At 38.8% G+C, this 25,092-nt stretch overlaps 1 protein-coding gene and 1 non-coding gene across 4 annotated transcripts; both read left to right on the top strand.

The window, feature by feature from the left end:
* The first annotated feature begins 3,614 nt into the window (after window positions 1-3,614).
* cul5a (cullin 5a) lies at window positions 3,615-20,059 on the top strand. 3 transcript variants are annotated; one of them, XM_026924405.3, is made up of 20 exons: window positions 3,615-3,633; window positions 3,850-3,916; window positions 6,110-6,219; window positions 6,331-6,430; window positions 9,258-9,434; window positions 9,537-9,678; window positions 10,114-10,259; window positions 12,096-12,176; window positions 12,292-12,385; window positions 12,480-12,610; window positions 13,766-13,873; window positions 14,474-14,538; window positions 14,662-14,794; window positions 14,895-15,026; window positions 15,165-15,288; window positions 15,378-15,553; window positions 15,650-15,811; window positions 17,389-17,507; window positions 17,633-17,756; window positions 18,293-20,059. In XM_026924405.3, the coding sequence occupies exons 2-20, from the start codon at window positions 3,893-3,895 to the stop codon at window positions 18,485-18,487; spliced, it is 2,343 nt and encodes a 780-aa protein (XP_026780206.1). In that variant the 5' UTR covers window positions 3,615-3,633; window positions 3,850-3,892; the 3' UTR covers window positions 18,488-20,059. The 3 variants fall into 3 exon arrangements, with proteins under 3 accessions (XP_026780206.1, XP_034166505.1, XP_034166506.1); XM_034310614.2 differs by lacking the exon at window positions 3,615-3,633 and having other exon boundaries at window positions 3,780-3,916; XM_034310615.2 differs by lacking the exons at window positions 3,615-3,633; window positions 3,850-3,916 and adding an exon at window positions 3,928-4,064.
* A 4,879-nt stretch (window positions 20,060-24,938) lies between these two features.
* trnastop-uca (transfer RNA opal suppressor (anticodon UCA)) lies at window positions 24,939-25,025 on the top strand. The gene has a single exon. It is a non-coding gene; the product is annotated as a tRNA-Sec (tRNA).
* The last annotated feature ends 67 nt before the right edge of the window (window positions 25,026-25,092 follow it).

Here is a 25,092-nt window from a genome sequence, read left to right as displayed (position 1 = left end):
ATATGGTGTCCATCTGATCCAGAGTTTATATGTAATGCACTTAAAGTGTGGAGTAATGAAGGACTGCTTTAACTTACTGTACCATGATAGATAAGGGGAAATTCTAAAGTGTCAAATACTTTAAAGATCAGGAACGTCAGATACCTCCAAGCGAGACAAAAAATGGACCCAAAGACAACAGCAGAATCCCATAAGAAGCACTGTCTCTAGGCAAATTTGTTGTATTGTATGTGGAAAATATCTCCATCAATGCCTGGGACACTCAAAAGAAAAACAGCTTACAGTACATCTCTCAACAATTACAAAATCTTAACTAGAAACCAATCAAACCAAATCTATTACAGTTATAAGATCAGATTAAACTCTTAAAGGATGTCTTTATCATTGAAAAATTAACCTTCCATCTAAAACTCCAAAATCACAGATCTAACATACTGAGCAAATGGACTGAATATGTCAGTCCTAATCACTCTAAGGTATTTGTTTTACAGATTATTGAATTATTATGTTGCCAAGAGCGTGCTGGAAACAAAATCAGCCTGGAAACTTGATTTAACGTACCCCTGCACATTTGTCAAAACGACAGAGCCTAAATGAAAGTGCAACGACTACTGTCAGAACATAGGGCTGCATTAGACCCAGCGTGTGATGCCAAATAAATAAAATATAGCCATAAACAACAGTGTTGTATGAATATGTACGAATTTATTCTATAACATTCTGTAACACAACATTACTGCAGTTTCCCCTTTCACATAAACACCTCTAAACAGCTCATTTTGCAAACGTCAATAATTTCTCTAATAAAGAATAGACGTGGTTGATTGGTGAGCAATTTTTCTGCTGCTAAATGTTTTTTATGCAAGGCTCAAAATTAGATCTGGTGTCGCCATTTCAGAAAACTAGAAGCACCAGCACTAGCCATAACTCGGTTGTTAACTGTTAAAGGACTATAACTCCAGGATTAATTTAACATAAGAGGGCAGTACTCCGTATACTTGATGTTTTACACTAAAGTGCAGGGTTTTGTGTACATGTATATGTTTAAATGGGTCTAAATATAGGATTTTTTTTTTTACACCTAAGAGCACCCACAGAGCTGGTGCCGTGTGTGTGTGTGTGTGTGTGTGTGTGTGTGTGCGTGTGAGTGCACTTCCTGTCAGATAGCGTGAGTGTGTTAGCCCACGCAGAGGAAGATTTCCTGATGACCAGTCTGCCTCTGACTATTGCTGCGAAATGTCTTCCTCAAAAACTGTAAATATTTCTATAGTCAGATGATTAGGATAAGGGGCTGTTTTTGGTGATGTTAGGGTAGCCTGCAGTAACTGTCAATCATATGTCCTTTCCAATAAACAATTCACTGGGAAAGAAGGCTGTTTGTAAGCATGCACTTGAGCTGAGCTGAAGGAAAATCAGCTGGACCTAATAAGAACCCAAGAAACAGTGAGCAAGATCTCCAACATGCTAGAAGAAGGTGCCTACAGAAAAAAAATGGAGTACAGCATTGCAGTGTAGTAATACAATGCATACTGCAGCATTTAGAGGATGTGTGTATATTTAACCCATCATGGATGTGCCTAATGGTTGTGTCCTTGCAGTACTCCATTTTGGTGCTACATAAAAGCAATTCTACCAAAGGCACAGTGAAAAAGGATCAATAAAGTAGCTACCTATCTCAGAACTTGTATGTTTGACCAAATCAACTTAACGCACAACTCAAGGAAAGGGCTTATGGTAAAGCTCTGTCCATAAAACATGAACTCCACACAAGATAATGGCAGCCTGTTGTGGGCACTCCTCCTAAGGTTCATTTCACATGAGGGGTACAATTTAACAGAAACTTTTGGCATCTTCATAAGCTGCTTTGCATGTCTCACTATGTCTCTATACCAGTCCAGAAACTGCCAACAACATCACTGTTGCTGGTAAAGGTGCAATAAAGTGTGGGGGGAAGGTACATTAACTTCTCTGAAGGCCCAAAATTCCAACTTTGTATTCTTGCAGGCTGGACCAACTCCAAATGGGAAGGACTTATGCTGCGTTTGACTAAAGCTTGTAACTCTGAATGTCCAACCTAGGAAAAACTACGAAAACACCCCCTCAACTCAGAACTCCTACTCAGAAAGTCAGGAAGTTGTCCTTAACCCTGAGTTCAGCATATGGTGTCATGTCAACATGGCTGCTCACACCATCAAGAGTAAATCAAATTTCACAGTAAATATAAAATAAATATTCACTATGTTAAATGTGTTTAGAGTAGTATTGACTTTAGATTATTCAACAGAGACACATTAGTTTAAATCTATAACACTGACCCTACAGTTCGCTGTTTTCAGAAAGGAAATAGATCATAAACTCATGATCGTGATCATGCTAATGTTAACTGGCTAGCTTGCTGCTAACAAAACACATGCTTTCATGGACACGTCTGAGTTCAGACTTTCCACTTCTGAGTTAGGTCGAATGCAGCCTTAACTCCAAATGGGATTGCATTATGTTAAATGCTTTGTTACTGGTCTAATAAAATTGTATGCAAATAGGCTCTACTCTAGCATGTCCTGTAGGCTTGGCAGTGTTTACCCCTCTCCTGAGCATCGGGACCGGAATGTTTTTACTTTCATGTGGGGTGTCAGAAATGAAGATCATGGAGTAAAGAGAAAAAGCACATAGCTGGTGTGATCACTACTAAAAGCCTATTTACTAGACTTTTAAACAGTTAACATGAAATATTAAGATAACTGCATTAGACTATAATGTGGTTCAAACCTAGATCTAGCCCATGTAACTACACATATTTTAGATTATTAAAAAAAAATCAAATAGATATTGCAATCTGTGAGTTTACTCAAACAACTGAATGCATGCAAGATCAAAAATAAACACTGAATTCTGCTTAACAGAAAACCCACTGGACTTCTTAACAATAACAATAATTTTATCAGTAGTGAAGCCCATTTGGAGTTACGACCCTCCCATTTGGAGTTATGACCCTCCCATTTGGAGTTATGACCCTCCCATTTGGAGTTATGACCATCCCATTTAGAGTTATACCCATCCCATTTGGAGTTAGGACCCTCCCATTTAGAGTTATGCCCTCCCATTTGGAGTTAGGACCATTTACAGTTATGACCCTCCCATTTAGAGTCTCAAATGGAAGGGCATAACCCCAAATGGGAGGGTCATAACTGTAAATGGGAGGGTCAGTCTGCAGTAATATCCTTCTCCGTGCCAGTATTTGGCTGTGTGGAACCATGTCTCCAGCAGGTGTGAAAAGAAGCTGGTTAAAGGTCAGATACAGTGACATCTGGTGGCAGGTGTATGATTTATAAATGACACAGCAACTGAGATTCAATAAGCACGTGGCACGTCCAGGTTTAACTCCCACTGTACACATATGAACTCAAGTCAAACCACAGCTGTCATAGTGCAACTGCCCCATTCTTTTCAAACCACCACACCACACTTTAAAATCATGACTGATGCAAAAAGTGCTCAGTCCTCGGGATTTTACACTTCACTACCCCTGTGAAAATACATGACACATCCACACACACATGGTATTTACCTGGACACCTCTTGACAGATGACCCCGTGTTCAGACTTCACTGAGTGTAATGTTGTTAAGATATATATGTACGTATGTATGGTAACAACATATATGTTGTTAATATATATATATATATATATATATATATATATATATATATATATATATATATATATATATGTATGTATGTATGTATGTATGTATGTATGTATGTACGTATTTTGAGAGAGTTTTATATTGTCGTTGTGCTGCTATGAGGAGAGCACCTCAGCATTACCTAAACCCTCTCCATTCTCATGCAGTCCAACACTCGCGAGATCAAGAGGGAGAGTAAGTTAAGGAAACATGGCGATGTCTAATTTGTTAAAGGTAAGACCTTACAGCTCGATGATTTCTTCTTGTGCTTCATTAACTGACGCTCTGCGTGTTCGCTGCCAACGCGATAAATTATTTCCTCTCACGCTTTATATGTGAGAGTTTTGCTCGGGAACCTTCCTGCAAATCCACTTTCAGCCAGGTAGTTGACTACAGACTGATTAGCCGAGCTGTTTTGCTAGTCAAGGGAACGAACATCAACACCGTTTTTCCCACACCTGTATTCCGACAAATGTGGCATTCCTGGCTACGATTGGTTAGTAATATCCGCGTCCGGCTCTAGGATTGGTTAACATCTTTTGTGCTCAAGGTCGTGAGTAGAAATTACTGGCCAATCCAATCGCCGGAAGGTGCCTTTTTTTGGAATACGGGTGGGAAAAATAATGCCGCACAGCTAGCTAGCTAGCATGCAAGCTTAGTATTGGCCCATTTTAGCTTGATAGCTAGTAAACAGTGATATTGCTTGTATCCTTGACACTCTAAGCTAAATTCTGTCCGTCGTCTTTTTTTTGCTCTGTAGACCAGGAGGCCAATTTTCACACAATTGCACACATTAGTTTGGATGTAGTTAATCTGCGGTGGACAGTTAGCATGATAGTTAGCGAAGTAGCTTCCCAGAATGGCCAATAATTTGATGCCGGTTAGCAGCACTAGCAAGCAAATATTATGATTAATAATACATTTTAGGTTTTACATAAATTGCATTTTCCTCGCTCAAACAAAACGGGGCGACTTGGCAGATATTCGGTTCATATTAAACCTTTCTTTTGTGTCCCTGTGTGAGTGCTTGCTCACCAACATTAAAGATTTCATCTGCAGCTTAGCTTAGCTTAGCTTAGCTAACGCCTCCGCTGCTCTTTACATCTCCAGAGCCTTTAAGAAAAGTTCATCTGTAACGATGCGGTACAGTTTATTCAAAAAGCTCCTCTGCATTAATAGTTGTTAGATAACTGACTTGGTGAAGTGTTTTTAAACGAGTTTTGGACCTGCACATATGAACCAGGTTTCCCTGTCAGCTGTCACCTACTTCACATTTCTATATTTGACAGAAGCTTTTATCCAGAGTGACTTGAAAGGAGAACACACTCCAGGCACAGAGCTGGTTAAAGGGCTTGATTTAAAGGAAAACTCCACCCTGAACCACTTTGAATCTGTTTAGGTTAAAATATTTGTCATGGATTTAGTGATGCTGGTGCAGATTTGTTGGATGGTGATGTATTTTCTTGCTGTTGGGAGAAGTTAGTGGTTGTGTCCCATGCTGAGGTCACAGGGGGGACAGGAGGAGAATAAGAGGGGGAAAAAAAATGTCAGCCTTCACAAACATAAGTGATAACGGTCCGATTTTTGTCGTTCGCTCCTATCTTACGTGAAAATAGCGGAGACAACAAATCCTGGGCTTAAAGGGCTTACAGAATGCAGTGCAGCTGTACAGCGCAGTTGTGCGCTGAGTTACAGAAGAGACTCCGGTGACTAGTTAGCGATTTATGAGATGCACAAGCACGATGGCATTGACTGCAGTATTAGCATGAAAGTTGAAGCTTTGGAAGGTGATCGGTTTGAACAGAGTGTTCAGATGAGGAGGTGAGAGAGCTGGACAGACTAAAGGACTAAAGCGCCGCTGCATCGCACTCTTTAGGTAGAGGCGAAGCAAGAGCTAAATCCCACTATCAGTGAGATGTCAAACAACATGTCAATAAAAGAAGTTTAAACTTAAAAAAAAAAAAAAGGAAATTTAGAATTTAATTATAAAATAAGTCTTTGTCATTCAGAGTGGATTTTTTTTTTTTTTTCCTTTAAGACCTCGGACCACTAGTGGCTCTCTGCCAGTTCTGGGAATCGTTCCAAAGCTGTGCATCAGAAATTGTCAAATCTGATCTGATTCTGATCCGATCCCAGGGCTTATGATTTCAACTGACACATTACAGATCATGTACACAAACACAAATTGTCTCAAAGCACCCTGCTCTGCTTTTTTTTTTTTTTTTTTTTAAAACAGAAGCCTGAGTGTCATCTTGTTTACTGTGAGAATGTCCGTGTGAGAATGTCAGTGATAAGAGTGTCTGCTCTCCGGAAAGATTAATTGGAATGTTATTTAGAAGAGCGCTACAAAAATGAGGATCAGCACACAATAGTTTAAAAAAAAAAAATACTGTGGTGTGTTAATTAAGCCATTTTAATCTTTCTCAGAACAAAGGGTCCCTCCAGTTTGAGGACAAGTGGGATCTGATGCGCCCAATTCTCCTTAAGTTACTTCGCCAGGAGTCTGTAACGAAGCAGCAGTGGTTCGATCTTTTCTCGTAAGATTGATTAATTGATTTGAATAAGATTGATTAATTGAACTTACTCTCTAATTTTGCCTGAAGCATCACTCTCAATGCTTTGTCTTTTATGCTTTTTTTCTGCCACAGAGATGTTCATGCAGTCTGTCTATGGGATGACAAAGGCCCAGCAAAGATTCACCAGGCTCTTAAGGAGGACATTTTAGATTTTATAAAGCAGGCCCAGGCGGTAAGGAAGATCTTCATGTTTCTTTTTTTCTTCAGGCCACAGTTATATGTGGTTTCAAATCAGATTTCAGGTTCAAGCTATGTTCACATTACCAGGTTGCTGTGGTTCAAATCAGACTCGAACCACTTCCGCATTTGGTCTTATATTGGATACACATCCAGTAAGGGGCCATGTGACATGAATGAGAACAATCAGCTCAGAATGCATGTGGCTTTTCCCCCAATATCACTGCACATATCACAGTCATCATGACAAACATGCGAAACAGCAACTGCAGTGACTGTATTCAGTGGAAGAATGGGGACACTGGTGATTGACTTGATATTTAGGGAACTTTGTGTTGTGTTTGAAACATTTAGGAGACGCTTTTATCCAAATGAGGAAATATAAGCAAAGCGATACACCAAGCAGAGAACAAAACAAGTAGTGTTGCCACACAAGATTTTCAGTTGAGTGTTAGAGGAGCAAAGTGCACAGAGTAGAGGTGTAAGAGCCAGTGTAAGTGCATTTTTTTTTTTTCAGTTATGGACTTGCATTTAATGACATTGCACACTGCCACTGTAGAACTGTACTGCAGGTAACGTTAGCATGGCAAGAAATGTTGCCCAGGAAATGGCAAAGTGTGGCCAAAAACAAATGTGGCTACAGTGATGAAGAAATATTCTCCTGTATATATACTCAGTGAATCAACACGGCGATCCCACTGCTCCTGGCTCCTCTCCTGTACCCACTCATCACTCAGTGCAGCAGTGCCAGCAGTAGCTGCAAAAGCAAGCCATCTGGCCTTTTTCTTCACCTTCTCGACCTGATCACGTACAGCCGATGAGCAAACTGAGAAAATTGCGCTGCAGGCTTGGGCTATGAGCGCATTTGTTTTTCTTCTACTATCATGTGTGATGCATGTGAATTATGGAGCATTGATTTTCAAGGATTTCAGGGGAGAGGTGCGTTCTCGGTAAATACTGATTTAAGTCACTTACATTACAGTTACAAATGTGAACCGCCAAGATAGAGAGATCTAGTCTGAGCAAATATATTTTTATATATATATATATATATATATATATATATATATATATATATATATATATCGCAGTGTCAATGAAGCTTGTAATGCGAACGCATCCTCAGTCTGAGAAGTCAAGCAGAATGTCTGCGGGTCATTCATTGCACTGCGCTTGCTGACATCACAAATTTGTGACAAGAACATGGACTTTCTCCCATACCAATTACTGCTGTGCTACAAATTAGGACATCAATCATGTTACTATTTCATCGACTGTTTGCTACGTAGTGTGCAAGTTGGAGCGTACACAAACGAAAACGAGCATGAACCCAGCCTAACTGTACAATCTGCAACGTCAGTAGCAACAGACTGCTTACATGCCCCTTTCATCATTTTTGTCCCTGCTGTTTAACAAATAATTGATGGGGGAAAAGTGTTCATAGCAAGCTAACTATCTTGTAAACAGCAGCTCTGTGTAGAAGAGATTAGATTAACATGAGGACCATGAGGTAATGCCATCATTTGCAGGTGCTACTTTGTGAGTTTCTTTCAGCCATGTCAGTGTTTTTCTTCCTCCTCATCTGAAAAAAATTACAGATTAAATTACCTGGGTTTTTTTTTTTTGTTTGTTTGGTTTTTTTTAAGACTAACTCTGTTATCTGATGATTTTAGTCCAGTCAGGATAGACATCACTGTCATTTTGTAGGCAGTTGTAGGCTTTTGTGAATGATAGCTATCTGACTGTGGTCCATCCACAATTTTCATGTCAGTAACAAATCAAATAATAAAACTTGAAGGGTTGTTTGTTTACTTTTTAAAAATCCAGATAAGGGATATTTGTTCTCTTCCCATCCAAAAACATTATATATATAATATTATTTAAAAATGGTAGATCTACCAGGTCCAGGTGTTTACCTTATTTATAGCTTTAGCCCCCTCGAATTCCAAATGTGCATCGGAGAGTCAATTTAAGCGAGTGCAAAATCTCCTAATAGTCCTTAAGGAAAAGCCTTTTGCTTTATCACAATCATGCAACGTAATCTTCAATATTTTTGTGTAGTACAATCCTCTTCTCAGAGTACAGTTCCAAAGCCATACCTAAAGCTAGCTAAGATTTGTAGGCGGATCAGCTAGCCTTGATCTAATGATTTATCAGCAATAACCACAGGTGTCAAAGTTAATTTATGATTGCATCTGCATTTACATAACAAAAAGCAAAAGAAGTGTGTGTGTGTGTGTGTGTGTGTGTGTGTGTATATATATATATAAATATAAATAAATGTATGTATGCATGCATATTTTCCTCTCTGGATTTTGAAACAATAATATTCATGTTTTATTTTCTAAATTTTGTTACTGACACAAAAACAGTACACAGACCTCACAATGTGTAGTCGCTAAACTTGTGTATCTCTATATTAATCATCTCAAAGGTCTAATGTTAAATTCTGCCAAACAAAATAAATATAATTGTGAATGATCCAATAATGTTCTCTGTATTTAAACCACTAATGCATATAAAACAACATATGACCAAATCTGACAAACACGTCTGGATTTGTAGGAAAAACAACCCCGTAGAAATTTGCTCATCCTGTGTTAATTCGATTGCCGTCCATACTCGAGAGTTTTTATCACGGAGGAGACAAGTAAGCATATTAATACAGATGTCACACTGAGGCAGTATCTGGATAGGGCTAAAGCTTCATTTTTATCTTCAAAACCTCATTTTTATCTTCTAAGATAATTTTCCCCACCGGTTTGAATGATCTGCTAATTCTGACGCTTATGTGAACTTTTTGTCCAACTCCATGCTTTCAGAGGGTGCTCAGTCACCAAGATGACACGGCCCTCCTCAAGGCTTACATCGTGGAGTGGAGGAAGTTCTTCACTCAGTGTGATATACTACCTAAGCCATTTTGCCAGCTTGAGATCACTCTGATGGGGAAGCAAGGCAGCAACAAGAAGTCCAACGTGGAGGACAGCATAGTGCGGAAGGTGAGCAGAGAGAGAGTGAGAGAATGCGAGCAGTCAGCTCTGTGTTTAAGCATTAAGCATGTGTGACGTGACATTCGTTTTCACTCCTCTGTCAATTCCTAGCTGATGTTGGACACTTGGAACGAATCCATTTTTTCCAACATCAAGAACAGGCTGCAGGATAGTGCAATGAAGCTGGTCCACGCTGAAAGACTGGGAGAGGCTTTTGACTCTCAGCTGGTCATCGGGGTGCGCGAGTCTTATGGTAAGGACAAAAGCGTTTGAAAATTCTGCATTAGTTGTGCTGCACAGTATTTAATAGTGGAGGTGTTGTATGAGTTTCATAGGATTAAGGTCAAATCTGTCTTTTGCTCGAATTCTTATACAACCATGCTTTTTTGGTCTAATCCTGGTATATTTATTATGTAAAGAATTACACACAACAGATCATGCTGTTATACAAAAATAGTGCACACCGGGGTGTGTGTGACGTGGCACGACGCACAGTGGAGCCATGAAGCGTCCACCATACGAGTCATTGTGTATGAGCTGTTACTACAGAAGCAATATTAGAACGGCGAATTAATATTAACCTATCGTTTGTTACATGTTAACCGCACTGTTATATAGAGACAGGGTGTGTGTGTGTGTGTGTGTGTGTAAACTCAACATGAAGATCCCTAATATAACTATTTTGCAGTGAACCTGTGTTCCAACCCTGATGACAAGCTACAGATCTACAGGGATAACTTTGAGAAGGCCTACCTGGACTCCACTGAGAGATTCTACAGGACACAGGCTCCTTCCTACCTGCAGCAAAATGGAGTACAAAACTACATGAAATATGTAAGAGGTTTACAGTAAAATTAAGGCAGCGACTTATGATTCTATGTGAACATTTTATTGTAAATAGCGACTCCTTGAAAAAAGGTATACCTGGCTCCTTAATTAAAGTTGCCGTGTCTGATACACCTTCATGACTAACTATGGAGTTTTTTAATGAGGGTAGATGATTTTACAAATCATTAATTTTTTTATTCATTTATTTTTTAAATAGTCTGCATTCAGAAATGTGATTTTACACTGGTAGTCCCTAGGTGCTTCAAATTTGTTAGCATAGTCCACTTTTCAATTTGCATTGAAAATGGAAACTTTCTCAGTTCTTCCATATAAGTGTTACTGAGGTGGGGGGGCACTTTGTATGTAACTTTACAAAAGCTAGCTAACCAGCTAACTTGGATATTGTTAATGATGTGCAAATCCTCACTGTCAGGATTCGATTACTAGCTCCCAAGTGGCTCAACAGAAAATCTTTTGCCCTATCGTTCAGAGATTGTGATTCTGAATTGTAAAGGTGCCACAGCTATCCGTGGCCATAAGTCAAGAGAGCAAAATTGACGTGCTCTCTGGATGGGAGGGCCATACTCTCTCTACCCTGTCAGTCACAGCGACACTAGCCACTCATGAAAGTCTGTGAGCTCATGCATGTTGATAGAGCTTTCCTCTGAAAGTGTTATGCTACCCTGTGATGCAGCATGAACAGCAGTTCAAGAAGATGCAGTTGGGTGGCTTCACATATCCCAGTGGATGCATGTATTAGCCTTCACCCTCCATGGTTGGTAGTTGTTGTATGATAGATTACACCTGACTGGTGGATGAGAATTGACCACAACTAAATTAGTGAGAAAAAAAAATTCGCTAAAATTCCACTCATGCCTACGCGTGATGAATGAACATTTCTTCAAAGTTATTACATCACGTTAGTATATTCTGAAACATCAACTGTATCTTGAGGGATTTAAGGATAGAGGATGAGAATATAGGAGTTAAGAACAGAGTAATGCTTTATGCAGAATTCATTGCTAGCTACCCATGTTAGATGTTCTGGATGATTTTTGGCCGGTTTAACTGGTATTGTGGTCTAATTAATTGATTAATTAAGCTTATACACCTTTCTAAATACATTATATGGCCAGATGTTTGTGGTCACCTGACCATCACACTCGTATGTAGTTCCTCCCCAAACTATTGCCACAAAGTTGGAAGCACACAATTGTCTGGAATATTTCTGTATGCTGTAGGATTATAATTTCCCATACTGGAACTAAGAGGCACAAACCTGTTCCAGCATAACAAAACCCCTGTGCACAAAGCGAGCTCCACGAAGACATGGTCTGAGTGAAAGGTTGGAGTGGAAGAACTCGAGTAGCCTGCACAGAGCCCTGACCTCACCCCACTGAACACCTTGTGATGATGAACTGGAACACCAACTGCACCCCAGACCTCCTCACCCAACATCAGTGCCTGATCTCACTAATGCTCTTGTGGCTGAATGAACACAAATCCCCACAGCCACACTCCAAAATCTAGTGGAAAGCCTTCCCAGAAGAGTGGAGCTTAATAGAACAGTTAAGGGAGACTAAATATGGAACGGGATGTTCAAAAAGCACACGAGTGTGAAGGTCAGGAGTCTTCAAACATTTGGCCGTATCATGTAGGTCTTTGGTTTAGAAAATAGATATAAAAGAAACTTTTGTGTGTATTGGCTATCCATTTTACCAGAAATGGAAATCATTTATAAAAAAAAAACCTTCCTCACAGTTCTGTTGTCATACCTGTGATTATATATCCTTTATGATTTTTTTTTTTTTTTATGTTTGGTGTCATCTTTGTCGCTTGCAGGCAGACGCTAAATTAAGGGAGGAAGAAAAACGTGCACTACGCTATTTAGAGACACGACGTGAATGTAACTCTGTTCAAGCAGTGAGTATTTAGCCTATGTCCTCTGTTGTATCTGTTCACCTTTTTTCTGACGTGGTATGTGAACCACGATCAGTGAAATTTAGAATTATTGATTGAGAAATATCCTTTCTTTTAGCTTATGGAATGTTGTGTAAATGCACTGGTGACATCATTTAAAGAAACAATCTTGGCAGAATGTCCAGGCATGATTAAACGCAATGAGACTGACAGTGAGTATCAGAACAGCTGATTGACTTTTATATTTCCTTTTGAGGATTAGTCTTCTTGTTGCTGTAATGTTTAAAATGCCGTGTACAATTACAGAGCTTCACCTGATGTTCTCACTGATGGATAAAGTGCCCAGTGGAATTGAACCCATGCTGAAGGATCTGGAGGAACACATCATCAGTGCTGGCCTGGCCGACATGGTTGCTGCTGCTGAGACTATCACGACAGTGAGTGGAGAACAGAACATCCAAATATTGGAAGTTTTACTTTTTGTGTAGTTTTATGTTCTTCCCCTGAAGAGCAATGAAAAATAATTATTCTTCAGAGCACTAACGCTGTTTATGCATGTTAGGTCACATGATTCTATGGGGTTTCTTTCTCAGTGTTATTTTGTTTGTGTAACTACTAAAAGAAATGCTCATTGAGTAATGCTTTTTAAATTTCATCAACAGTATGAAAACAGGAAGAAAAAATACACACAGTGCTAAGCCAAAACACTTTTATTTCTCTTTTTTTGTGTTAAACTTGTACTCTAAATACATGGGTTGTGCTGGTGCAGTGGTTTATTGTTGTTGTTGCTGTTGTTGTTTTTCAAGTAAGCCTTTATTTTATGATCTGTGACCACTAGTATACTGTCAGTTTTCAGAACACACCAGCAGTCTGCTGCGTGTGTATAGGTTTAGAAATAAAACTGCACAAATATTTCTTTCACAGGACAGACAAACTGGACTGATTAGGTACTATTAGGTACAATGTACACTATATGGCCAAAAGTTTGTGCGCACCTGAACATCACAGTCATATGTGCTTGTTGAACATCCCATTCCATAGTCAGTCTCCCTTGGCTGTTATAAGAACCTCCACTCTTATGAGAAGGCTTTCCACTAGATTTTGGAGCATGGCTGTGGAGATTTGTGTTCATTCAGCCACAAGAGCATTAGTGATGTTGGTACAGGTACTGATGTTGGGTGAGGAGTGCTGGGGTGCAATCAGCGTTCCAGTTCATCCAGAAGATATTCAGTGGGGTTGAGGTCAGGGCTCTGTGCAGGACACTCGAGTTCTTGGCAAACCATGCCTTCATTGTCATACTGGAACATATTTGAGCCCCTTAGTTCCAATGAAAGGAAATTGTAATGCTTCAGCATTCAAAGGCATCCTATACATTTGTGTCCTTCCTACTTTGTAGCAACAGTTTGGGGAAGAACCACATATGGGTGTGATGGTCAAGTGTCCACAAACTTTTGGCTATATAATGTACATTCACTTGGTGCTGACTATTATTGTTACTATTATTATGGTCTGAAATGAATTATGAATGGTATCATAAATAAATAAATAAATAAATATGAAAATAAATGCTGATTTATTATTTCTGTGTTCAGGACTCTGAAAAGTATGTGGAGCAGCTTCTCACTCTGTTCAACCGCTTTAGTAAACTTGTGAAGGAGGCATTCCAGGACGATCCTCGATTCCTCACAGCCAGAGATAAAGTGAGTGCACTGCAGCATATGTGTTAACGCACTGGCTTTCTGAAACATTTACTAGAGTTTAATGAGAAGAATTACACTGACTCATTACTGCAGATTAGGGCTGGGTGATAGGATGATGTTGGATGTCTAACACATAGTCAGTGCTAATCCTTGACAGACAATGATATTGCTCATTTTGGAACAGCTTGTGAAAGACAAATAGTACAGAAATATTTTTTACTTTACAGAATGTAGAACTATGTAGTTCGAAAATTGAACTAAAATGATTTCAAATTTAACTTGCATAACTTATAGAAATGAATAGTTTAGCCTTAATAGAAAATAATAGTACCTTATCATCAGCAAAAAAGTGTTTTCAAAAAGGAAACTAGTATGATCAATGTGAAACAGATTACCATGAGAACTGTGCTGTAAACAGTTTTGCCCTTGGGGTTGGGATGTAATTGGCTATCCCGATGGCGTAGTGATGTAATCAGTTCGCAGACTGTTTTATACTAATCCCTATAATGATAACCATTTATTAAATGATGACTAAAATATGCATAAAAAAAAAAAAACTACTGGAAGCTGATTACATAACATCCTGTTCATTTTCGCTAGGCATACAAGGCAGTTGTGAATGATGCCACGATATTTAAGTTGGAGCTACCTATGAAGCAGAAGGGGTGAGTGAGCCAAAGCAGCTGTGCGTTTCCTGTTCTGGTTCCCTTCTGTACAGCTAACTTGCCTCTTCCACAAGTTAAGATGTTTGTTTTGTAATTCAGTTCTGTACTTGTACTTTTATACAGAGTGGGCCTCAAAACACAACCCGAGTCCAAGTGTCCAGAGCTGCTAGCCAACTACTGTGACATGTTGCTGAGGAAGACGCCACTCAGCAAGAAGCTCACGTCTGAGGAGATCGAGCTGAAGTTAAAAGAAGTGGTAAGGGCCTCTAAAAGCATGTTGAGCTCCTACACAGTAAACATACTTAGTAATCTCTTTCCTGAGAAAGCCAGACTTGAACCTGTCTTTTCTTTTGTAGTTGCTGGTGCTAAAATATGTCCAGAATAAGGACGTGTTTATGAGGTACCATAAAGCCCACCTGACCAGGAGGCTGATCCTGGACATCTCAGCTGACAGCGAGATTGAGGAGAACATGGTGGAATGGCTCAGGGTAATGACAGGGATAGGAAAATGTTGCTATCTTTATTTAACTTAATCATAATGGGTCAGATATGCATTACTTCGTTTCCCATTATTAGGTTCCCATTATTAGGTTTTATTTAAAGATGTTTCTTCTTTTATTCTGTAGGAAGTTGGTATGCCGGCTGATTATGTCAACAAGCTAGCTAGAATGTTCCAAGACATCAAAGTCTCTGAGGATCTAAACCAGGTCTTCAAGGAGATGCATAAACACAACAAGCTCGCTTTACCAGGTGACTTTAAAGCACAGGCTTTTAATATGTGATCATGTCTAAACCCAAACAAGGCTGGTTCTCATGCCATTATGTGCTCTGTGGTGCAGCTGACTCCGTAAATATAAAGATCCTGAATGCTGGAGCATGGTCACGCAGCTCAGAGAAAGTCTTTGTTTCACTTCCCACTGAGCTGGAGGACCTCATTCCTGAGGTTGAAGACTTTTACAAGAAGAATCACAGTGGCAGAAAGCTGCACTGGCACCACCTTATGTCCAATGGCATTGTGAGTTGAGTTATATTTTTTTTCTCTCTGTCAATTTTACCTGAAGCAGTGCCTGCCCATAAGTATCTCATCTTTATTTTTATTTTTTTGCCACAGATCACATTTAAGAATGAAGTGGGTCAGTATGACTTGGAGGTCACAACCTTCCAGCTGGCTGTTCTTTTTGCCTGGAACCAAAGACCCAGAGAGAAGATCAGCTTTGAGAACCTGAAGCTTGCCACTGAGCTGCCTGATGCAGAGCTGAGACGCACACTCTGGGTGAGGGGTGAACATGCAAAGTGCATTGCAGGCCTGTGGAATTTTCTAGGCTAGGTTATGTGATGGTCCATCTGTTTTAGTGAAGACAGTTTTCACAATTTTAGAGCCATAAGTCAAATCAGTTATATTGTTCTACAAGACAGTTGTGTGCTTCCACCTTTTTTTAGTAAGGCCCACATAGGGTGTGATGGTCAGGTGTCCACACACTTTTGGCCATATAGTGTACGTGTAAAGTATTCAATGCATTCAAAATATGTTTTAGACACCTTTACTTTTCCTCATTTTGTTACATTATAGCATTACTCTAAAATTGATTAATTTCATGTTTTCCTCATCAATCTGCATAAAATACTCCATAAATACTCCATAAATAAATAGTTTTCTTACAGTGTTCTAAATTCAGTTTGATGGGACATCATATGTCTGCGTAGCAGAACAGAGTTACAACCCAAAGGAATTGTCTCTAGACCTCAGAGACAGGATTGGGGAAGGGAACCAAAAACGTTTTGCATCTGCAACTTCAAAGGTCTTGAACAACGCTGGCTGCGTCCATCATTCTTAAATAGAAGAAGGCAATTCCTAGAGCTAGAGCCCAGCCAAACTGAGCAAATGGCAAAAAGAGCTTTTGTAGGGAGGTGTCCAAGAGCCTTAATTTCTCTCTGGTGGAGCTCCAGAAGTCCTGTGTGGAGAGAAATGTAAGAACTGGCCAGACGGGCAGTCATCTATGCAGCATTCCACCAATCAGGCCTTTATAGTTGAGTGGCCAGAAAGAAATAACTCATCAGTAAAAGGCATGTGACTGCTCATTTGGAGTTTGCCAAAAGGCACCTTGAGAACTCTCGGGCCATGAAAACCAAGATTCTATGGTATGCTGAAATCAACACTTTGGCCTGTAAGCTAAGCATTACATTTGACAGTAACCAAGTTCACATGACCAGTTCCATCTCTATGCTGAAGCACGCTGTCCTGATGTGAGGAGGCTTTACAGCAGCAGGGACTGGGAAACTTGGGGACAATGAAGGACGTCATCTGCTGAAGAGAGCTCAGGACTTCCAGTTCCAGCATGGCAGTGACGCAAAACACACAACCACAGGAATGGCCATGAATGCTCTTGAGCGGCCCAGCAGCCAAACCTGAACCGGATTGAAAATCTCATTTCTGTAGGGCCCTAAAAATAGCGGTGCAGTGACCTTCCCCTTCCAACCTGAGAGACCCTGAAAGGTTCTTCAGAGAATTGCTGCTTAGGAGTCTTAACAAAATACTGAGTTAAAAGTGTGAACGCTTGTGTAAATGTCATACCTCAGTTTTTAAATGGTTTGTGATTACTCATTATGGAGTATTTTTGAAGATGATTGGAAAAAAGTAATTCATCAAGTAATTATAGTATGTCTGTAAGTTAACAAAATGAAGAAAAAGTAAAAAAAAAAAAAAAAAAAAGTTTGAATAATTTCTGAATGCACAGTGTTTAGTTGTTGAGGTAGTGCAAACAATTGTCATGTTCTTAAGTCATGTCTATGTAGTTGGTGGGTTTAAGCGCCATGTTGACTTCTGTGCTTTCTTTACCTCTCTCCCTTTAGTCTCTTGTTGCCTTCCCAAAACTCAAACGGCAGGTGCTTTCATATGAACCTCAAGTGAGCTCTCCCAAAGACTTCACAGATAGTACATTGTTCTTCGTTAACCAGGAATTCTCCTTGATGTGTGTATCTCCTTTTTGATTATTTAATTTCATTCATTTTTTTTTATGTCCTACATTGATTGTCAGGGTAAATGGGTTAAGTAAAGTCCTACAGTGCTACAGTGTACACTGTTTTTGCTCATCAGAAAAAATTCCAAGGTGCAGAAGAGGGGGAAGATTAACCTGATTGGCCGTCTACAGTTGACTACAGAGCGAATGAGAGAGGAGGAGAATGAAGGCATTGTTCAACTAAGAATATTAAGAACACAGGTATATAATCATTTTGAGGGGAAAATGTTTCATAACTGTCATAACTGCTAGAAGTTCATGATGTTGTGGCAGGGTCATCAACTGGCAGAGCACGGTCCAGATGTGTACCCAGATAAGTATTTTAACAGATCGAAATGAACTGTTGCAGAGCCGATTAACATACATAAAAAAATGGCCATAGTTCAGTGACACCAGTTTTATTAATATGAACCAATGCAGCTTCTATAACAGACACTCTGTTGTAGTTTATCCAATCACATGTAAATTATTTAGCAGCTCACTGGACCAGAGACTGCCTACAGCTGTAGAGATATAATATATAGACAAAATATAACAAGTTGTCCAATTTTGTATGCATAAACTAATCTCTAATGGTAAAGTACTAAAGTACTTTAGTTACTTGTTTGTAAGAAAGGAGTGTTAAGTAACTGGACCTTTAGAGATTTCAGTTGAATGCAATGGTGTACAGGGTTTTTTTCTCTAAGGGAGGTTTGTTTTGTTACAGTTTTTCTCGTTTCTCACTTTTGATGTTGTAGGAGGCCATTATTCAAATTATGAAGATGCGAAAGAAGATCACTAATGCCCAGCTGCAGACCGAGCTGGTGGAGATCCTGAAAAACATGTTCCTTCCCCAGAAGAAGATGATCAAGGAACAGATTGAGTGGCTGATTGAGCACAAGTACATCAAGCGTGATGAGTCAGACATTAACACCTTCATCTACATGGCATAGCACTGAGGTTTACGATGGAAATGCTTATCGTTCCAATCAAGATGAAGACAGTGAACATGCAGCGGCTCAGCAGTGGGAGAGGAGTGCTGACACAATGGAGCCACTAAGCTGGCTGCTGATCTTCTCGTGGAGTGATGGGCTTGTTTTACACGACAGTCACACACCAGAATAGCTTGTTTTCAAGAAAAATCCCTGCCTTACCTTACAGTAAAGAAACCTGAGATGAGGATGGGAGATTTCAAAGGAAAAACAAACAAAAAAAAATGAACTATATTTTTGCCAACAGGTAGTCAGTATGCATGGTGGGTGGTTTGCCTTTTTTTGTGAGTGTCGACATCAACAGCATGCTGTCGGTGGGAATGTCTGTCATCTGAGGACTTACTTGTGTGTGCCGTGTTTGTGTGTGTGTGTGTGTGTGTGTGCGTGTGTGTGTGTGCGTGTGTGTGTGTGCGTGTGTGTGTGTGCGTGTGTGTGCGTGCGTGTGTGTGCGTGTGTGTGCGTGTGTGTGTGTGTGTGTGTGTGTGTGTGTGTGTGTGTGTGTGTGTCCATGTCTGGTCCAGGCTGTGTCCACTCTTCTCCTCTCCAGCTCAGCTCTCAGCCTGGTCCAAACGCTCACACTGCAGCCACACGGGAGCTCCGTCACCAGGATGGTGGACTGGAGCGTTAGCACTTTACGCATTCTGCCACACATTCAGCATGGCCGTGTTCCTGTCATCTGTTCTGTGTTGCTTTGGTTTCTTTCTTTTGAGAACATGTTAAACTTGGATAGTTGATGATGGTGATTTATGCTGTAAGGCAGCCATCTTGATATCACAGAGAAGTTCACTTTACTTTCCCCTTTATTCATTATTATTGACTTCTCTCTGGCCTACATAATGTCAGATACAGTTACAGTGTGATACAACATACACTCTGCAGTTCCTCTGTACAGTGTGGGGTTTAGTAGGCGTCTGTTCCGTTATCAGAGTTGTTTTGTTTCGACTTGCCCCAGGGATACCGTTACTCCTCTTCTGTTGACCTTCAAGCCACTTAAGGACACATGGGCTTCTTAGTGGGTTAATGGGGGGCAGCTGTGTTATTTTAAGTGTGTTGTTGGAACGGTTTGATTTCATGAAGCGGCTCTAGACACTGGAGTGCTTTACACCCTTGCACATTGTCAACATGGAAGGATTGATATTATCATTATCATTATACAGAAATTATATAGGGAATATTTTCTAGTGTATTACACTTGTACTCGCTTATTTAGGACCAGTTCCCTCTGACAGATATCATTACTCTGTTTCTAAATGATGTCATTTTTTATAGCACAGCCTCCTCACACTTTAACAAATTTGAGTAATGAAAGAGTGATACTGTTTTCCGTTGTCAGATTTGTGTGATAAGTGATATTGCTATAATTGACAAAATCATTTAAAAAATTTCTTGTTACCTACACACCCTATTTAAAATGTTTCATACCAGTCATTAGTTGGGTTGTATACACTCACCTACACTAGCAAGTGCTTTAAAGTATCTTTTGGCCTGTGATAATGAAAAGAAAAAAAAAATCATTAAACATTACATAAAGCATTTTGTGAGTTAAAAACTGAGTGCATATATGACATATTTCAGATCAACATTTTTCAGTATTAATTCCCACATACATTTTTTTAAATAGTCATCCTTCTGAAAATCAGCCATGACTTTTTTTTTTTTTTTTTAAGTCTGCTTTCAATCTGGATAGATATACTATGTGTAAGTTTAAATAGATTATATACAGGGTTGGTTTATACACATTTATTTCATTTACTAATCATTATAAAATCCTGAGCCGCATGAATCAAAATGGTATAATTACAATGTGAAAACGAGTGCTCACTCATAGACCAGAAGGAAAAGCCGACATGCACAGACAATTCCTTCATCTGTAAACACAAAAGACAAATAGGTCATTCATTCATTCACCTTCAGTAAGCACTTTATCCGGGTCAGGGTCACGCTGGATCTGGAACCCAGGAGCACTGGGTGCAAGGTGGAAATATACCCCTGATGGGATGCCAGTCCATCACAGGGCATCATACACACACACACACACACACACACATGCACACGCACACTCATTCACAGCTAGGATAGCCAATCCTGTGTGTTTTTGGGAGGTGGGAGAAACCTGGAGGAAACCCAAACAACACAAGGGGAGAACATGCGAACATCAAAACTCTGTTAATGAGGCCAGTGAAGAACTCATTATCCAGTTTATTTATTCATAATTTCATAATGTGAGTGAGAGAACATAAATAGGTGTGTCTATGTACATTAATTGATCAGTGATCTTTTTCAGTTTCCGAAATTGCAGACAACATTTACAGTATCTCCTTAGTTTTTGACTTGTGTGTAATAATTCTGATTTTGTTTGGGTTTTTACATTATGAAATTGTTGAATTTGGCATACATGGTTTGAATGTAAGGTTTCCATTAAGTAGAGTGACACTAAGAAGATATTTAAATTTCTCTGAACTACCTAATGAGCAAATGGTTTATTAAATCAAGTGTATTGAACTATTTTTGCAAGCATATTTGTGACATTAAAATTTGATGGAAATGCATTTACATTTAAAACTACTTAAGCAAATAATTACCCAAAGTACATTTTTTACAACACACAGCAAGAAGAAGGTAATTCCAGGAACATTGTTAATATTCTTCAACTTGTTTTAATAACTTCATAATAATTGTTTAAGTAAAATCCGTAGTGGAAGTAGCACGTGGGGAGTGTTGCAGTCGTACATTAATGCGAGGACGTTGTGTTTTAATGTAGAACACTGAGAGTCGTGTCAGATTTGAAGCAGCAGAAGGCTGAAGTCATGTTGTGTGATTTGCGTTGTGAGGTTCCAGCATTGGATGCTCCACTGTTATTCTGTATGTTATAGGTCCTATAAGTTACAAAACAACAGACCTTGAAGTAGCTTCAGTTGATCTCGCACCGAAATCCACGAAAGCGTCTTGATAAAACCTTGCATCGGTTTTCATCCCGTTTATATCGTAAGAGGTTTCAGAGGCTGTTTGTGTTTGTGTGTGTCCTGTTCACTTTTCACACTCCTCCCACTTCATCCACATGTGAAAAGGCTGCAGTGAATCATATAATCAGTATTCATTTTCTTTTGTGTCCTAAGATTCGAATAGAGTTGAATGAACAATTTTCAGTGTTAATTTCCGAGTGAGTGAGTAATTTTCTGCACTTGACAGTTTTGTGTTTAGGAAAATGATGGCAAGAAATTAAGTATGCTTAGTTTGAAACAGCATCAACATGACAAAAAAAATATTAATTTACTTATTAAACATGCATTACTGCCTAGGATCATCTCCATCTCTAAGTTGTGCAGACCTGACAGCTGTAAACTTAAAGACTTGGGTTTTTAATTCCCCGCTGAATTCACGTGAATGTGTGCCACTATGTGCAGTGAGTGAGTGGAGCTGTGGGGCGCTCGAGTGGATGTTCATCGTGCAGTCAGGGTGAACCGGTTTGATGTACACCATATGTTTATTTCTCTTCAAATAAGTTCTTTTTTATGTTGTATAATTTATTTCCTTGCAAAATAAAGATGTCTTTTAAAGGAGGCTGATATGGCTTTGACTCCAGATGACAGTTTAATACACTACATCCTTTAACCACAAAAGAAAAACTGTTCTTTTTTCATTTGTAGCTTAAGTTCACACTGAATGTAAGTATGCGTACCACACAAGCAGCACACACCGGACAAGGCACCTCACTTCTGCTGTTTAGCTCACCAGAAAATCACATCTATAAAGAGATAGGAAAAGTTGACAGTATGATAGCTGTAGAGCCCAGTATCGCTGGTTTCACTACATCACAACTGATGTCAGATTACAAACCAGTGGGTGATATGACAAAAATATCATATGATACTTGAAGACATTTCTATAGGTTTATGGAGCAGTGGCCAACTGAACAGAGGAAAAATTCTACAGTTGTAATTTCTAATCAGTTTGTAATTATTATTTTTAAAATAAAAATAATCTCAGATAAAGATGTCATGACGCCTGTGAGAATACTTCGGATAAGTGTCCTGTGACATATCACAATATTTATATTATATCATCAAATTGTCCATTCCAAACAACTTCAGTTGTTTCTAACAACACAATAAATGACTTAAAACACAGGAATTGCTGAGCAAGCATTTTGTTCTAAAACAACTTGTTGAGAGGATTACTCATGATCTTCACTAGTTTATGAAATCAATTTAGAAATAATTTTATTCTTGTTCTCAGCTGAGTCCTTCTTTAGTATCTAGACCAGGGGTTCTCAAACTTTTTGCAGCCAGAGACCCCTTTAATTGTAAAATAAATTCCATGGACCTTCACCGAACAGATTATTTTAATGAATATCCAACAGTCCAACTATGTACAGTGGATATAAAAAGTCTTCACACCCCTGTTAAAATGGCAGGTTTATGTGAAGTAAAAGAATGACATTAAGATAAATCATGTCAGATCTTTTCGCACCTTTAATGTGAAGTTGCAAAGTATACAAATGAAGTGAAAAACAATCAGAAACTTTTATAGGGGAAAAATAAAAATGAAAGGAACATATTATTACCCATGCTGTCCATTTACTACCCTGTGACTAGCACTAAATATACTGAAAAATTCCATCATATTAAATATATGATATTTAGTTCAAAATTTTTAACCTTTATTGTGGTGTTTATGTCTAAAAATGTATTCTTTATGAAGATAAATAATGATTAAAACCTAGAAAAGAAAGAAAGAGCATTCCAGTAGAAAACCAGAAGTTATGTTAGACGTTATTTCCCCAAAGTGTTGATTTCAGTTATTACAGAATATTTTACTTACGCTTCATCAAATAAGAACTCTTCTTATCCCATTTTTTAAATTTGAGAATCTACATGGGTCACTCACTCACAGTAAACACTTATCCTGGTCATGGTGAATCTGAAGCCTTTCCTGGGAACACTGAGCATGAGGCGGGGATACACCCTGGATCGGACACCAGTCCAGAGCAGAACCGTCATGAACACACACTGCACACAGATATTCACTCATTTTCCACCATTTGTTAATTACAGTCCATTGTGAACAATCTAGGATAATAATGCATTCAGGATATTTTGAAAAAGTGCATGAGCTCCACCCTACTTGCTTCACTTATCCTACACTTGTTACAGAGAAAATAAAATTAATCATTATCATTCCGCCTCTTCTTTAAGGAACAGTAAATAATGTAGGAGGAAAGTGACTCATTTTTTTTTAATGAACTGAAAAGCAGTGTATGACTGCGTGACTGGATGAAGTGCCTTTTTGTCACATGCAAATGATCTGCATGTTTACCTGCTTGCTTATTATCACTGAGGAAAAATTTCCATCTGATAAAATAGGCCCTCTGCATTGTATGGACTTATTCGGGATTGGGGGTATAGCAAGCTCTGGTCCAGAACAGTTTGTCCCCTAATTTTTAGGGTTTTGAAATAATTCAGTATACTCTTTGCTTTGCTTATCTAACTGCTGTTAACATGACATCCAAACTATTCATTTAGTTTTGAACTTGAGTGTAAAAAAGAGACAGTTCACAGATACATAGTTTTATCCATGGTAGAGCTTGCATGAAAAAAGGTCTGCAAGAATTTTGCAAATTGTGTTTGAGGAGATAAATACATATTTACAGTTTGCTCCACATATAGCACTGCTAACTTTTAGAGGAGTTTTATAATAATCAGCTGAGGACTGAAAATGCTTGGTAGCAGCTGTAAATAACTGTAGTATATTCTGTACAATCTCTATATGCCATTCTGTTTGTAATAGACACTTTGTAAAAAATGCTTACATTATCAACCAAAGAACTATAAACAGTACAAGTACAAAACAAGTACAAAACAAAAAAAAAATTATGTTATTAATGTATTTTATGATTATAGTTCACTTAGTGTAATGCCATCAATAGTGTCAGTTGGCTCTGAGTGTTCTTGTTAGAAGAATCCTAGCTCAGGTGTTGATCAGTGATTTGTTTATTGTGTTTATTGTGCCTTGAAAGTTGTAGTGCATTTTGGACATGAAAGCTGATTATTTGGACAGAGAGGTGTGTGTTAAAAAAGTGGACTTGGTAATAAATAATGACTGTTAGCGACTGAAAAAAAAAAAAAAAAACAATTGCCATGTACACCTCCCAAGTGTGAGCCAATGATAGTTGACTAATTTGCATCCACGAACCATAATGCACTGCGGTGCATTTTTTAATACTTATTTCTAGTTTTATATCAAATTTATTATTTTTCCTTTTTTGCAAAATGTTATACAGGTTTCACACTTATATCTCTGGTATATACTGCACACTTTCTATTTTTATTTATTTTTTTTAATTACCTACCCTCATCGCAACATCTGTCAGGTTGTTGTGGTATATATTTCTGTGTTGCCACCTGTTTCAAATGCCCGGATGAACCTCGGTGGTCCGGGGTGCAGGCTTCAAACCTGTAGCTGCTTAGCGGCAGAGTGGTTCAATTCCACCTTTCGGGCGACTATAGAAGCAAAATACTTTTATTAAAACTTTTTAAATCGTCAGAGATCACGGATTTAATTTGTGC

The sequence above is a fragment of the Pangasianodon hypophthalmus genome, chromosome 14, assembly GCF_027358585.1.
Source record: "Pangasianodon hypophthalmus isolate fPanHyp1 chromosome 14, fPanHyp1.pri, whole genome shotgun sequence".
NCBI classification, from domain to species: Eukaryota; Metazoa; Chordata; class Actinopteri; order Siluriformes; family Pangasiidae; genus Pangasianodon; species Pangasianodon hypophthalmus.
This window is presented reverse-complemented; position numbering and strand designations above follow the sequence as displayed.

Coding starts and splice junctions, on each gene's coding strand:
- cul5a (XM_026924405.3), top strand. CDS start 3,893: ATGGCGATGTCTAATTTGTTAAAG. Junction 14,795..14,894: donor AGCTGAAGTTAAAAGAAGTG/GTAAGGGCCTCT, acceptor TTTCTTTTGTAG/TTGCTGGTGCTAAAATATGT. Junction 15,812..17,388: donor AGCTGAGACGCACACTCTGG/GTGAGGGGTGAA, acceptor CTCTCCCTTTAG/TCTCTTGTTGCCTTCCCAAA.